At 41.4% G+C, this 14238-nt stretch overlaps 1 protein-coding gene across 1 annotated transcript; it reads right to left on the bottom strand.

Moving 5' to 3' along the window:
• Nucleotides 1-271: 271 nt before the first annotated feature.
• Nucleotides 272-2875, bottom strand: LOC140154325 (uncharacterized). The gene is made up of 4 exons (XM_072176897.1): nucleotides 2715-2875; nucleotides 1550-1637; nucleotides 1139-1292; nucleotides 272-874 (listed from the first exon to the last, which is right to left on the bottom strand). Exons 1-3 carry the CDS (start codon nucleotides 2853-2855, stop codon nucleotides 1156-1158), a joined length of 366 nt encoding a protein of 121 aa, XP_072032998.1. The 5' UTR covers nucleotides 2856-2875; the 3' UTR covers nucleotides 272-874; nucleotides 1139-1155.
• Nucleotides 2876-14238: the final 11363 nt, after the last annotated feature.

Raw genomic sequence — 14238 nt, 5'->3', positions numbered from 1 at the left:
TTTTCTCAGAACTTTGACGTTTCTGATTTAGATGATAGTTGATAACCTTATTGATATCAGCAATGGTCAACGGTAAGCTTTGTATTGCTGGGGTCTGTATTATCGCCCCTCCACCACTCACAGCTTTCTGATCAGGATGTACAGATGCAGATACCGAGTCGGTATTCGTGGCAGTTTGAATTTCGCTATGATTGCTCAAAGGATTTGACAACTCATGCGTTTTCGACGATAAACTTGGTGTACTCGGTATGGTCATTGTCGTAACTGTGGAAGTAGTTGAATCTAATGTAGATATTTTGGACATTTCATTTCTTGAAACCATGATATTTGGCTGTGAAGACACAACTGTACAAGCTGCAGTCTGGTTTTCTGACGGTAGTGGTTTAAAATTTGAAATCTCAGCATCTTTGCCGACATGAGCAAATGGCGGTACCCACTTGCGACGACTTCCTTCAGGCATCGATTTATTGGATATATCTACATCCGTTGATGTTTCCATCGCATATGTTTTAGTCGTTGTGGAAGGAACTCGAGTTGGACTAGTTGTTTGGTAGCTGCTTGCAGGATACTGTTTTGAAGTTAAACCTTTATCGCAAGCTGTGGCTGGACTGTGACAGTGGGAACTTGCTGAAGGTATAGGTAAATCTTTCCTTTTGATATTATGTGGTCGAGATGTTTCTGAAATCAGTGACATGGAATTACGCGAAGTAGACGAGTTGATACTTCCTGAATCGCTTGCATTACTTTGACTGCTACCTGTGGCATGTCCTCCACTTTTACCCGATGATGATTCGTTGGTAACATCTTGGAGTGTTGCAGCTATACTACGGTGAGTTTTTAGAAGCTGAAGCATCTCTTGTTTTTCAAACATAATCTGTTTTCATAAAATAACAAAGTTATGAATAAGTGTTATGCTATTTGTGAAAACAAATGAGCAGATACATTCCAACCAGAAACACACTATTGCTTTCATATTAATTAAAAGTAAGACTTGTGAAAAGCGCATAATTACGTGCATTGTATATTCCCTTCCCGTTTGCTTTCAAAATTATTGTTGGCTTTACAGTCCGCGGCCGCGCCGCTAAGATATAACAAAGTCATGATGGTTGCACAATCACAAGGACCAACTTCAACCTACCCGTTGTAACTGCAGTTTCAGATCTGGGGTTGACTCTCACACGACTGCTTCATAAGTTGACGGAGATCCTGCAAGCGACTCTGTTGCACCTTGGCTAGTTGACGAAGGCGCTGCTGCATAACCACAAGCAAATGTCGAGCTTTATTGATATCCGCTAGAAAGAAGACAATGCAACAGATCAACAACGTTGCCTTTGGCGTGTCATTCTCATAATAAAACCTGTAAGCAACATCACCAGGTGCAAGTGCAACAAGGGACAACTTCCTTATCTTATTTCTTCTCAACAAGACTAAGCCTACTAAAAAGGAGCAATCGTGATCTACCTGTAGAAGTGCCAAAATTAAGCAATACACCGCCACGAAGGAAGGCGGATATGCACCAAATTATACACGTATGTTTTGGATAACTTACCTGACGTCTGTATCTTGTCATTGCCATTGAGCAATCGCTGTACAATACCTTGGACTTCTTTTAGTTTGTTAAGAGTTACAGTATCGTCCTGTTAAAAATATACAATAAGCATGATAAGCAAAACTTCGCAAAAGCAGAAATTGCTACAGGGAACAGGAGATTTGTTAGTTTTAAGCGACGTTTAATTTCATAACGTTTCATAACACCTTTTTTTTTTTAAATTGGGACTTTTGGTTAGCGGAAAAAAACAATTCCATAATTTAGGTTTTATTTTGACCAAGATATTGGAAAAAACACTGCAATAGTGCAATTATCAAATAACCATTTTGCAAGAAACTGCATGAATAAGAAAAAAGTTTTATAGTCAGTGGATATAAAGGAGAGAAAATTATATTTAAAAAAATTATTATCAGTTTCCATACATTTTGTTGATTTAGTAAACTTGGCGACATGCCCAAAACATCCCCTGTACAAAGATTTTGAAATAATAACAAATTGCGTAAATTTAAAAACGCTTTCAAAAAGATTTTTCTCATCCGTATAATCTATCATTTTCCAAGTAATTCTGCGCAGGATATCTTAGCCGTCAAATGACCTTGAAGAAATGTTGAAGCTTCTTGACATCAAAAGTACCATGATTAGTCTGTCAAGGAAATATCATTAATATAGTACGTGCGGTGTTTATAGGTCTTCAGGTTCTATGTCAAAAGTGGTGACATTATTTTTCCATATTTTGAAACACATCAAGAACCACAAGACGTATATTTAAACCTATTTTTTTAAATAGCAAATTATGATTCGTGTTTCATTCTGGCACCACAAGACCTGTTGAGTTCAAAGTACATTTATGTCAATTTCGAAGTGTCTCTTTAACATTTCAATGAACATGTTACATCATGTAACTTGCATGTTAACTTTTAGACTGTAATTTTGAGCCTCTTATAAATTGAATTACCGGCTAGTAGCGGCACTTTTAATAAAGCCCCTTAAAACTATATAACAGAGCACACATTTTTCATATTATTGTTTTACGAAGAATAGCTAAGAAGTTCAAATGAGTTATTATCTGACACGTGTATTAAATGGCAGATTCTAAAGGTACCAGAAAAATGAGAGCCTTGAAAGATGATCTAAGCTATACTAACTTTACATAAGATATACTAACTTTACATATACAATCAGAAACTAGACATGTTGAAGAATCTCCAGTGACACCAACACCATCCAAATTCTGTTGCTTCTTGCCCATATCAACGTTTCGTATGTCTTTTGCTATTTTAGCCTCAGTTTCAAGTTCAGAAGACATTGTTTCGAGTCTTGGTTGCCTTTTTTCCATGCCGGTAAGGTTTCCGGAAACCGCCGTTGTGGATTCTGAAACTAAAAGATAACAATGGTCTATGTCATTTTAAGTGAATATAAAGTTTAAACCCTGGCTATTATTGCTATTTTGTTGTTTATGCTTTGGTTGTAATGCTCATCAACTCAGTACGGTCACCGTACATTTTTCATCTTTCTATTACATGTGAAGAACTCTCAGACTTAATAATTTAACCACTTAAAACGCATTTATTTCAATTTCTTACTGATTTTGTTGTTAAATTATGTGTTTCTTTTGTTTAAATAATTGTTATTTTTAAAAACGCTTCTATAACTTTGATGTAAAATATGCATGGTTTGTTGTTGTTATCATGCGTTAACCCTGCCCCTCCCCCATTTTTTGGCAAAATGACCTTTTTTCAGCTACTTTTTGATAATTCAAGCCATATGCATTATGCCCCCTCCCCACTTTTCAAGACGGATTGGCACCACTGGTTGTTGTTGTTTCTTTATCTTTTAAGTTCAACTAACACACAGAAAAAACGTGCTGAAAATGATCTTTTAAAAAGAGTCTACGTTTGTCCTGGAGACGACAACAAATCTGAGTCAACCTGACACTAATAAAACCACTTGACTGCTTCAATAGGAACTCTCTTTTGGAGTCATCTCGAGCACAGGCGTGATTTTAGGGTGGTGCAATAATTATGTGTACCCCGGGGGTGAATTCTCAAAATGGTCTGCCAAAAACGCTTGCCCCCCTTTGGCCGTGCCAAAAACCTTTGCCCCCCTTTCGATGTGCCAAAAAACCTGTGTCCCCCCCCCTTACACATGCAAGATTTTGGGGAACCTGAATTTAAAACCTGAAATTGTCTTAACATATAATGCGAGCGCAGCGAGCAGGAAATTTTGCATATTTGAACGTCTTCGTAACGTTTTCCTACGCCTTTTTAGGGCGTAATATAGAAACGGTGCCCAAAATATATGTGCCAAAAATTGCTTGCCCCCCCTTTCGACCTGCCAAAAATCGCTTGACCCCCCCTTTCGACCTGCCAAAAATGCTTGCCCCTTTTGGTCTGCCAAAAATCTTTGCCCCCCTATAATTCACCCCGGGGTACACATAATTATTGCACCACCCCTTACGCTATAGGTCGGCCAGTGCGATAGATCTTTGCAAAAGAGTGTAGCCTTTCATTATACCCGCATGCAGCGCATGCAGGGTATCTTCCCATTCTGTGGTTATACCCGCATGCAATAGCATGCAGGGTATCTTCCCATCCTGTGGTTTCTTCTCCATCTCCTTATATATGCCTGTGTAGCAGGGCATATATATTCTCCTTATGCTCTTTAGTCTTCTCCTTCTTCTTCTTCTTATATATGCCTGTGTAACAGGGCATATATATTCTCCTTATGCTCTTTATACCCGCATGCGAAGCATGGACGGGTATCTTCCCATCCTGTGGTTTCTTCTCCTCCTTTTCCATCAAACACAACATTCTGTCAAGGCTAGCGCTAAAACTACAAGGGCCCCAGGACCCATATGTGGTACACTTATGGGCCCTACCCCGTAGAAGTGCCTTTTGCCCATCTTGGCCCCAGAGGTCAAAGGTCACGGGCCCCAGGGGCCCAAATGTGAAAATACAAAGCACGCCATTTCTCATCAAATGAAGCAGCCTCAGGGCCCTGAGTTGGTACACTGATAGCCCTAGGGGTACTCTATATTTACAAATATACAAGAGCCCCATATGTTATATATTATGGGCCCCAGGGGCCCAAATGTTAAAATATGGTGCAACAAATTGACAAGCCTAGCTCTAAAAGTACAAGATCACTAGGGCTCATATGTGGCATATGTATGGGCCCTAAGTTGTAGATGTGCCTTTTGCCCATTTTGGCCCCAGATGTACAAGGCTGGGGGCCCAGGGCCCAAATGTTAAAACAAAGGGCCGGCCGTTTCTCAGCAAATAAAGTAGCTACAGGGTTCAGATTTGGTACACAGATAGGTCTTTAGTATTATATTGTCATATGTATATATAACCCCCATATGTCACATAATATGGGCCCCAGGGCCCCAAATGCTAAAACATGGGGCCGGCTGTTACTCAGTAAATAAAGCAGCTACAATGCCCAGCTTGAGTCTACTGATAGCACTTGAGAATCATACTTCAACATATGTACATGAGCCCCATAAGTCATATATATTGGGCCCCAGGGCCCCAAATGTTAAAACAAAATGCCGGCCGTTTCTCATCATATGAAGCAGCTTCATGGCTCAGAGTTTGTACACAGATTGCACCTGAGAAATACATTGTTATATGTACATATGAGCCCCATATATCACATAATATTGGCCCCAGGGCCCCAAACGCTAAAACATAGGGCCGGCCGTTACTCAGTAAATAAAGTAGCTACAGTGGCCAGCTTGAGTCTACTGGTAGCACTAGAGAATTATACTTCAACATAATTATATACATGGGCCTCATAAGTCAAATATTATGGGCCCCAGGGCCCCAAATGTTAAAACAAAGGGCAGGCCGTTTCTCATCAAAGAAAGCAGCTTCCGGGCTCAGAATTTGTACACAGATAGCACCTGAGAATTATATTGTTACTAACACCCACACACCCATCCACCCCACACACGTAGGACTAAACAGACAGATCGTATTATAATATCATAATTGGAAATACTAGCGTGAAGCGTTAAGGCTGTTCCAGTTAAATAACATACCCATTGGCTGTTCCATTTAATTTACATACTCCCTCTGAAATAGCCCCAAAAAAGGCTGTTCCGTTTAATTTACATACGCCCTCTGAAATGGCTGTTCCATTTAATTTACATACTCCCTCTGGAATAGTTTCCCCCTAATAATATTGCATAGCCTCACTGTGAGTAAGAGAGACTGACAACAGCAACCTATGGGGAGTAAGAGAGACGACTCCCCTGGGAGGGACTTTTACAATTTCTTTATTTTAAGTGCTGCGACAGTGCAACCTGCATTCAATTAAAGCTTGTGACTTGGACTTTCACTTTGTACACATTTTCTGCCCAATTGGGCGACTTTTTACAATTTCTTTATTTTAAGTCCTCAGCAAATAAGGACTGTAAGTTTGGGTACACCGATAACATGCGGGTATAGCCGTATTTGTGTACAAATATATAGCCTTCTAGTTATACCCGCATGCGAAGCATGGACGGGTATATTGCCATCCTGTGGTTTCATCTCCTTCTCCTCCTTCTCCTTCTTCTATCAAACACAACATTCTGTCAAGGCTAGCGCTAAAACTACAAGGGCCCGAGGGCCCATATGTAGTACACTTATGGGCCCTACCCCGTAGATGTGCCTTTTGCCCATCTCGGCCCCAGAGGTCAAAGGTCACGGGCCCCAGGGGTCCAAATGTAAAAACACAAACCATGCCGTTTCTCATCAGATGAAGCAGCCTCAGAGCCCTGAGTTGGTACACTGATAGCCCCAGGGGTACTCTATATATACAAGTTTACATGAGCCCCATATGTCATATATTATGGGCCCCAGGGCCCCAAATGTTAAAATAAGGGCAACAGATTGACAAGGCTAGCTCTAAAACTATAAGGGTACTAGGGCTCATATGTGGTACATGTATGAGCCCTAAGTTTTCAATGTGCCTTTTGCCCATTTTGGGCCCAGATGTTAAAGGCTAGGGGCCCCAGAGGCCCAAATGTTAAAACAAAGGGCCGGCCATTTCTCAGCAAATAAAATAGTTACAGGGTTCAGATTTGGTACACTAATAGGTCTTAAGCATAATACTACTATATGTATATATGAGCCCCGTGTGTCACATAATATGGGCCCCAGGCCCCAAACGCTAAAACATAGGGCCGGCCGTTACTCTGTAAATAAAGCAGCTACAATACCCAGCTTGAGTCTACTGATAGAACTAGAGAATCATACATTAACATATGTACATGAGTCGCATAAGTCAAATATTATGGGCCACAGGGCCCCAAATGTTAAAACAAAGGGCCGGCCGTTTCTCATCAAATAAAGCAGCTTTAGGGCTCAGAGTTTGTACACAGATTGCACCTGAAAATTATATTGTTATATGTACATGTGAGCCCCATATATCACATTATATGGGCCCCATGGCCCCAAATGCTAAATCATATGGCCGGCCGTTACTCAGTAAATAAAGCAGCTACAGAGTTCAGATTTGATACACTAAACGGTCTTCAGCATTATATTGTTATATGTGTATATGAGCCCCATGTGTCACACAATATGGGACTCAGGGCCCCAAACCCTAAAACATAGGGCCGGCCGTTACTCAGTATATAAAGAAGCTACAATGCCCAGCTTTAGCCTACTGATAGAACTATAGAATTATACTTCAACATATGTACATGAGCCTCATAACTCAAATATAATGGGCCCCAGGGCCCCAAATGTTAAAACAAAGGGCCGGCCGTTTCTCATCAAATAAAGCAGCTTCCGGGCTCAGAATTTGTACACAGATAGCACAAGAGAATTACATATATTGTTACTAACACCCACACCCCCACCCAACACACATAGGACTAAACAGACAGATCCGTATTATATAATAATTGGAAATACCAGCGTGAAGCGTTAAGGCTGTTCCAGTTAAATTACATATCCATTGGCTGTTCCATTTAATTTACATACTCCCTCTGAAATGGCCCTAAAATAGGCTGTTCCATTTAATTTACATACTCCCTCTAGAATGGCTGTTCCATTTAATTTACATACTCCATCTGGAATAGTTTTCCCCTAATCATATTGCATAGCCTCACTGTGAATAAGAGAGACTGACAACAGCAACCTATGGAGAGTAAGAGAGACGCCTCCCCTGGGAGGGGACTTTTTACCATTTCTTTATTTTAAGTGCTACGACAGTGCAACCTACATTCAATTAAAGCTTGTGACTTGGACTTTCACTGTTTACACATTTTGTGCCCAATTGGGCGACTTTTTTACAATTTCTTTATTTTAAGTCCTCAGCAAATAAGGACTGTAAGTTTGGGTCACCGATAACATGCGGGTATAGCCGTATTTGTGTACAAATATATAGCCTTCTAGTTAGTCTTCTCCTTCTTCTTCTCCTTATACCCGCATGCGAAGCATGAACGGGTATATTGCCATTCTGTGGTTTCATCTCCTTCTCCTCCTTCTCCTATCAAACACATCATTCTGTCAAGGCTAGCGCTAAAACTACAAGGGCCCCAGGGCCCATATGTGGTACACACTTATGGGCCCTACCCCGTGGAAGTGCCTTTTGCCCATCTTGGCCCCAGAGGTCAAAGGTCACGGGCCCCAGGGGCCCAAATGTGAAAATACAAAGCATGCCGTTTTTCATCAAATGAAGCAGCCTCAGGGCCCTGAGTTGGTCCAGTGATAGCCCTAGGGGTACTCTATATTTACAAATATCCAAGAGCCCCATATGTTATATGTTATGGGCCCCAGGGGCCCAAATGTTAAAATATGGTGCAACAGATTGACAAGCCTAGCTCTAAAAGTACAAGATCACTGGGGCTCATATATGGCATATGTATGGGCCCTAAGTTGTAGATGTGCCTTTTGCCCATTTTGGCCCCAGATTTACAAGGCTAGGGGCCCCAGGGGCCCAAATGTTAAAACAAAGGGCCGACCGTTTCTCAGCAAATAAAGTAGCTACAGGGTTCAGATTTGGTACACAGATAGGTCTTTATTATTATATTGTCATATGTATATATAACCTCCATGTCACATAATATGGGCCCCAGGGCCCAAAACGCTAAAACATAGGGCCGGCCGTTACTCAGTGAATAAAGCAGCTACGATGCCCAGCTTGCGTTTACTGATAGCACTTGAAAATTATACTTCAACATATGTACATGAGCCCCATAAGTCAAATATTATGGGCCCCAGGGCCCCAAATGTTAAAACAAAGGGCCGGCCGTTTCTCATCAAATAAAAGCAGCTTCAGGGCTCAGAGTTTGTACACAGATTGCACCTGAGAATTATATTGTTATATGTACATATGAGCCCCATGTGTCACATAATATGGGCCCCAGGGCCCCAAACGCTAAAATATCGGGCCGGCCATTACTCAGTAAATAAACCAGCTACAGTGCCCAGCTTGAGTCTACTGAGAGCACCTGAGAATTATACTTCAATATATGTTCATGAGCCTCATAAATCAAATACTATGGGCCCCACCAGGGCCCCAAATGTTAAAACAAAGGGCCGGTTGTTTCTCATCAAATAAAGCAGCTTCAGGGCTCAGAGTTTGTACACAGATTGCACCTGAGAATTATATTGTTACTAACACCCACCCCATACACGTAGGACTAAACAGATCCACAGAGAATAGTGTAATTATAATATAGATGACATCAACGTTAAGGCTGTTCCAGTAAAATTACATACCCATTGGCTGTTCCATTTAATTTACATACTCCCTCTGAAATGGCCACAAAATAGGCTGTTCCATTTAGTTTACATACTCCCTCTGAAATGGTTGTTCCATTTAATTTACATACTCCCTCTGGAATAGCTTTCCCATAAGAAGTATATTGTTACTAACACCCACACACCCACCCACCCCATACACGTAGAACTAAACAGATCGTATTATATCATAATAGGAAATACCAGCGTGAAGCGTTAAGGCTGTTCCATTTAAATTACATACCCATTGGCTGTTCCATTTAATTTACATACTCCCTCTGAAATGGCCCCAAAAAGGCTGTTCCGTTTAATTTACATACTCCCTCTGAAATGGCTGTTCCATTTAATTAACATACTCCCTCTGGAATAGTTTCCCCTAATCATATTGCATAGCCTCACTTTGAGTAAGAGATACTGACAACAGCAACCTATGGAGAGTAAGAGAGACGACTCCCCTGAGAGGGACTTTTGCAATTTCTTTATTTTAAGTGCTACGACAGTGCAACCTACTTTCAATTAAAGCTTGTGACTTGGACTTTCGCTTTTTACACATTTTCTGCCCAATTGGGCGACTTTTTACAATTTCTTTATTTTAAGTCCTCAGCAAATAAGGACTGTAAGTTTGGGTACACCGATAACATGCGGGTATAGCCGTATTTGTGTACATATATATAGCCTTCTAGTTATATATGCCTGTGTAACAGGGCATATATATTCTCCTTATGCTCTTTAGTCTTCTCCTTCTTATATATGCCTGTGTAACAGGGCATATATATTCTCCTTATGCTCTTTAGTCTTCTCCTTATATATGCCTGTGTAGCAGGGCATATATATTCTCCTTATGCTCTTTAGTCTTCTCCTTCTTATATATGCCTGTGTAGCAGGGCATATATATTCTCCTTATGCTCTTTAGTCTTCTCCTTCTTCTCCTTCTTCTTCTCCTCCTTCTCACGCTTCATATTGACAGGGCCAGCTCCAAAACTACAAGGGCCCCAGGGCTCATACTTGGCACACTTAATGGCCCCACCCCAAAGATGTGCCATTTAGGGGTCAAGGTCATGTCAAGGTCGTCTATGTATATATTGCTGGATTGTCATCATATTTGGTGGATGTGATCACAATCGAATGCCGAAAGGGGTCAAGGTCATGTCAAGGTCATCCGAGTATAGTTTGTTGGATTATCATCAAACTTGGTGGATGAGCTCACCATCGAGTGCCAATTATTGTCAAGGTCATGTCAAGGTCATCAGAACAAAAATTGTTGGATTGTCATCAAACTTGGTTGATGAGATCACCATCGAGTGCCGAAAATGGTCAAGGTCATATCAAGGTCATACGAGTATAGATTATTGGATTACCACCAAACTTGGTGCATGGGATCACCATCAAATGACAAAAATGGTCAAGGTCATGTCAAGGTCATCAGAGTAAAGATTATTGGATTGCCAGCAAACTTGGTGCATGGGATCATAATCGAATGCCAAAAATGTGTAAGGTCGTGTCAAGGTCATCAGAGTAAAGATGGTTGGATTGTAACCAAACTTGGTGGATGATATCACCATCGAATGCCAATAATGGTCAAGGTCATGTCAAGGTCATTGGGGGTTAGGGTGGGAATCACAGGCATATATATTCGTGTTTGCTCAAACACAACAGTGCCATCTAGTTCTTCTTCTCCTTCTTCTTCTCCTTCTCACGCTTCATATTAACAGGGCTAGCTCCAAAACTACAAGGGCCCCAGGGCTCATGCTTGCACACTTAATGGCCCCACCCCAAAGATGTGCCTTTTAGGGGTCAAGGTCATGTCAAGGTCATCTAAGTATATATTGTTGGATTGTCATCATATTTGGCGGATGTGATCACAATCGAATGCCGAAAAGGGTCAAGGTCATGTCAAGGTCATCCGAGTATAGTTTGTTGGATTATCATCAAACTTGGTGCATGAGATCACCATCGAGTGCCAATTATGGTCAAGGTCATGTCAAGGTCATCAGAGTAAAAATGGTTGGATTGTCATCAAACTTGGTTGATGAGATCACCATCGAGTGCCGAAAATGGTCAAGGTCATATCAAGGTCATCCGAGTATAGATTATTGGATTGGCACCAAACTTGGTGCATGGGATCACCATCGAATGCCAAAAATAGTCAAGGTCATGTCAAGGTCATCAGAGTGAAGATTATTGGATTGCCACCAAACTTGGTGCATGGGATCGTCATCGAATGCCAAAAATGGTCAAGGTCATGTCAAGGTCATCAGAGTAAAATTGTTGGATTGTCATCAAACTTGGTTGATGAGATCACCATCGAGTGCCAAAATGGTCAAGGTCATATCAAGGTCATACGAGTATAGATTATTGGATTGCCACCAAACTTGGTGCATGGGATCACCATCGAATGCCCAAAATGGTCAAGGTCATGTCAAGGTCATAAGAGTGAAGATTATTGGATTGCCACCAAACTTGGTGCATGGGATCGTCATCGAATGCCAAACATGGTCAAGGTCAAGTCAAGGTCATCAGAGTAAAGATTATTAGATTGTAACCAAACTTGGTGAATGAGATCACCATCGAGCACCAATATTGGTTAAGGTCATATCAAGGTCATCCGAGTATAGATAGTTGGATTGTCACCAAGTTTGGTCCATGGGATCACTATCGAGTGCCAATAATGGTCAAGGTCATGTCAAGGTCATTGGTGGTTAGGGTGGGAATCACAGGCATATATATTCGTGTTTGCTCAAACACAACAGTGCCATCTAGTTCTTCTTCTCCTTCTTCTTCTCCTTCTCCTTCTCACACTTCATAATGACAGGGCTATCTCCAAAACTACAAGGGCCCCAGGGCTCATACTTGGCACACTTAATGGCCCCACTCCAAAGATGTGCCTTTTAGGGTCAAGGTCATGTCAAGGTCATCTAAGTATATATTGTTGGATTGTCATCATATTTGGTGGATGTGATCACAATCGAATGCCGAAAAGGGTCAAGGTCATGTCAAGGTCATCCGAGTATAGTTTGTTGGATTATCACCAAACTTGGTGGATGAGATCACCATCGAGTGCCAATTATGGTCAAGGTCATGTCAAGGTCATCAGAGCAAATATTGTTGGATTGTCATCAAACATGTGCCTTTTAGGGATCAAGGTCATGTCAAGGTCATCTAAGTATATATTGTTGGATTGTCATCATATTTGGTGGATGTGATCACAATCGAATGCCGAAAAGGGTCAAGGTCATGTCAAGGTCATCCGAGTATAGTTTGTTGGATTATCACCAAACTTGGTGGATGAGATCACCATCGAGTGCCAATTATGGTCAAGGTCATGTCAAGGTCATCAGAGCAAATATTGTTGGATTGTCATCAAACTTGGTTCATGAGATCACCATCGACTGCCGAAAATGGTCAAGGTCATATCAAGGTCATCCGAGTATAGATTATTGGATTGGCACCAAACTTGGTGAATAGGATCACCATCGAATGCCAAAAATGGTCAAGGTCATGTCAAGGTCATCATAGTAAAGATTGTTGGATTGCCACCAAACTTGGTGCATGGGATCATAATCGAATGCCAAAAATGGTCAAGGTCATGTTAAGGTCATGAGAGTAAAGATTGTTAGATTGTAACCAAACTTGGTGAATGAGATCACCGTCGAGCGCCAATATTGGTCAAGGTCATGTCAAGGTCATTCGAGTATAGATTGTTGGGTTGTCACCAAACTTGGTGCATGGGATCACCATCGAATGCCAAAAATGGATAAGGTCATGTCAAGGTCATCAGAGTAAAGATTGTTAGATTGTAACCAAACTTGGTGGATGATATCACCATCGAGTGCCAATAATGGTCAAGGTCATGTCAAGGTCATTGGGGTTAGGGTGGGAATCACAGGCATATATATTCGTGTTTGCTCAAACACAACAGTGCCATCTAGTTCTTCTCCTTCTTCTTCTCCTTCTCCTTCTCACACTTCATAATGACAGGGCTATCTCCAAAACTACAAGGGCCCTGGGGCTCATACTTGGCACACTTAATGGCCCCACCCCAAAGATGTGCCTTTTAGGGGTCAAGGTCATGTCAAGGTCATCTAAGTATATATTGCTGGATTGTCATCATATTTGGTGGATGTGATCACAATCGAATGCCGAAAAGGGTCAAGGTCATGTCAAGGTCATCAGAGTATAGTTTGTTGGATTATCATCAAACTTGGTGGATGAGATCACCATCGAGTGCCAATTATGGTCAAGGTCATGTCAAGGTCATCAGAGCAAATATTGTTGGATTGTCATCAAACTTGGTTCATGAGATCACCATCGAGTGCCGAAAATGGTCAAGGTCATATCAAGGTCATCCGAGTATAGATTATTGGATTGGCACCATACTTGGTGCATGGGATCACCATCGAATGCCAAAAATGGTCAAGGTCATGTCAAGGTCATCAGAGTAAAGATTATTGGATTCCCACCAAACTTGTTGCATGGGATCATAATCGAATGCCAAAAATGGTCAAGGTCATGTCAAGGTCACCAGAGTAAAGATTGTTAGATTGTAACCAAACTTGGTGAATGAGATCACCGTCGACCGCCAATATTTGTCAAGGTCATGTCAAGGTCATCCGAGTATATATTGTTGGATTGTCACCAAACTTGGTGCATGGGATTACCATCGAATGCCAAAAATGGATAAGGTCATGTCAAGGTCATCAGAGTAAAGATTGTTAGATTGTAACCAAACTTGGTGGATGATATCACCATCGAGTGCCAATAATGGTCAAGGTCATGTCAAGGTCATTGGAGGTTAGGGTGGGAATCACAGGCATATATATTCGTGTTTGCTCAAACACAACAGTGCCATCTAGTTAGTCTTCTCCTTCTTCTTCTCCTTCTCACACTTCATATTAACAGGACTAGCTCCAAAACTACAAGGGCCCCAGGGCTCATACTTGGCACACTTAA

Source organism: Amphiura filiformis, chromosome 6 (assembly GCF_039555335.1).
Source record: "Amphiura filiformis chromosome 6, Afil_fr2py, whole genome shotgun sequence".
NCBI classification, from domain to species: Eukaryota; Metazoa; Echinodermata; class Ophiuroidea; order Amphilepidida; family Amphiuridae; genus Amphiura; species Amphiura filiformis.
This window is presented reverse-complemented; position numbering and strand designations above follow the sequence as displayed.

Excerpts from the sequence above, each read along its gene's own strand:
- LOC140154325 (XM_072176897.1), bottom strand. The coding sequence starts at position 2,855 with ATGTCTTCTGAACTTGAAACTGAGGCTAAAATAGCAAAAGACATACGA. Across the intron at positions 1,638-2,714 it reads TTTCTGATTGTATATGTAAA|GACGATACTGTAACTCTTAA; the intron begins GTTAGTATATCT and ends TATTTTTAACAG. Across the intron at positions 1,293-1,549 it reads TGACAAGATACAGACGTCAG|CGGATATCAATAAAGCTCGA; the intron begins GTAAGTTATCCA and ends TCTTCTTTCTAG.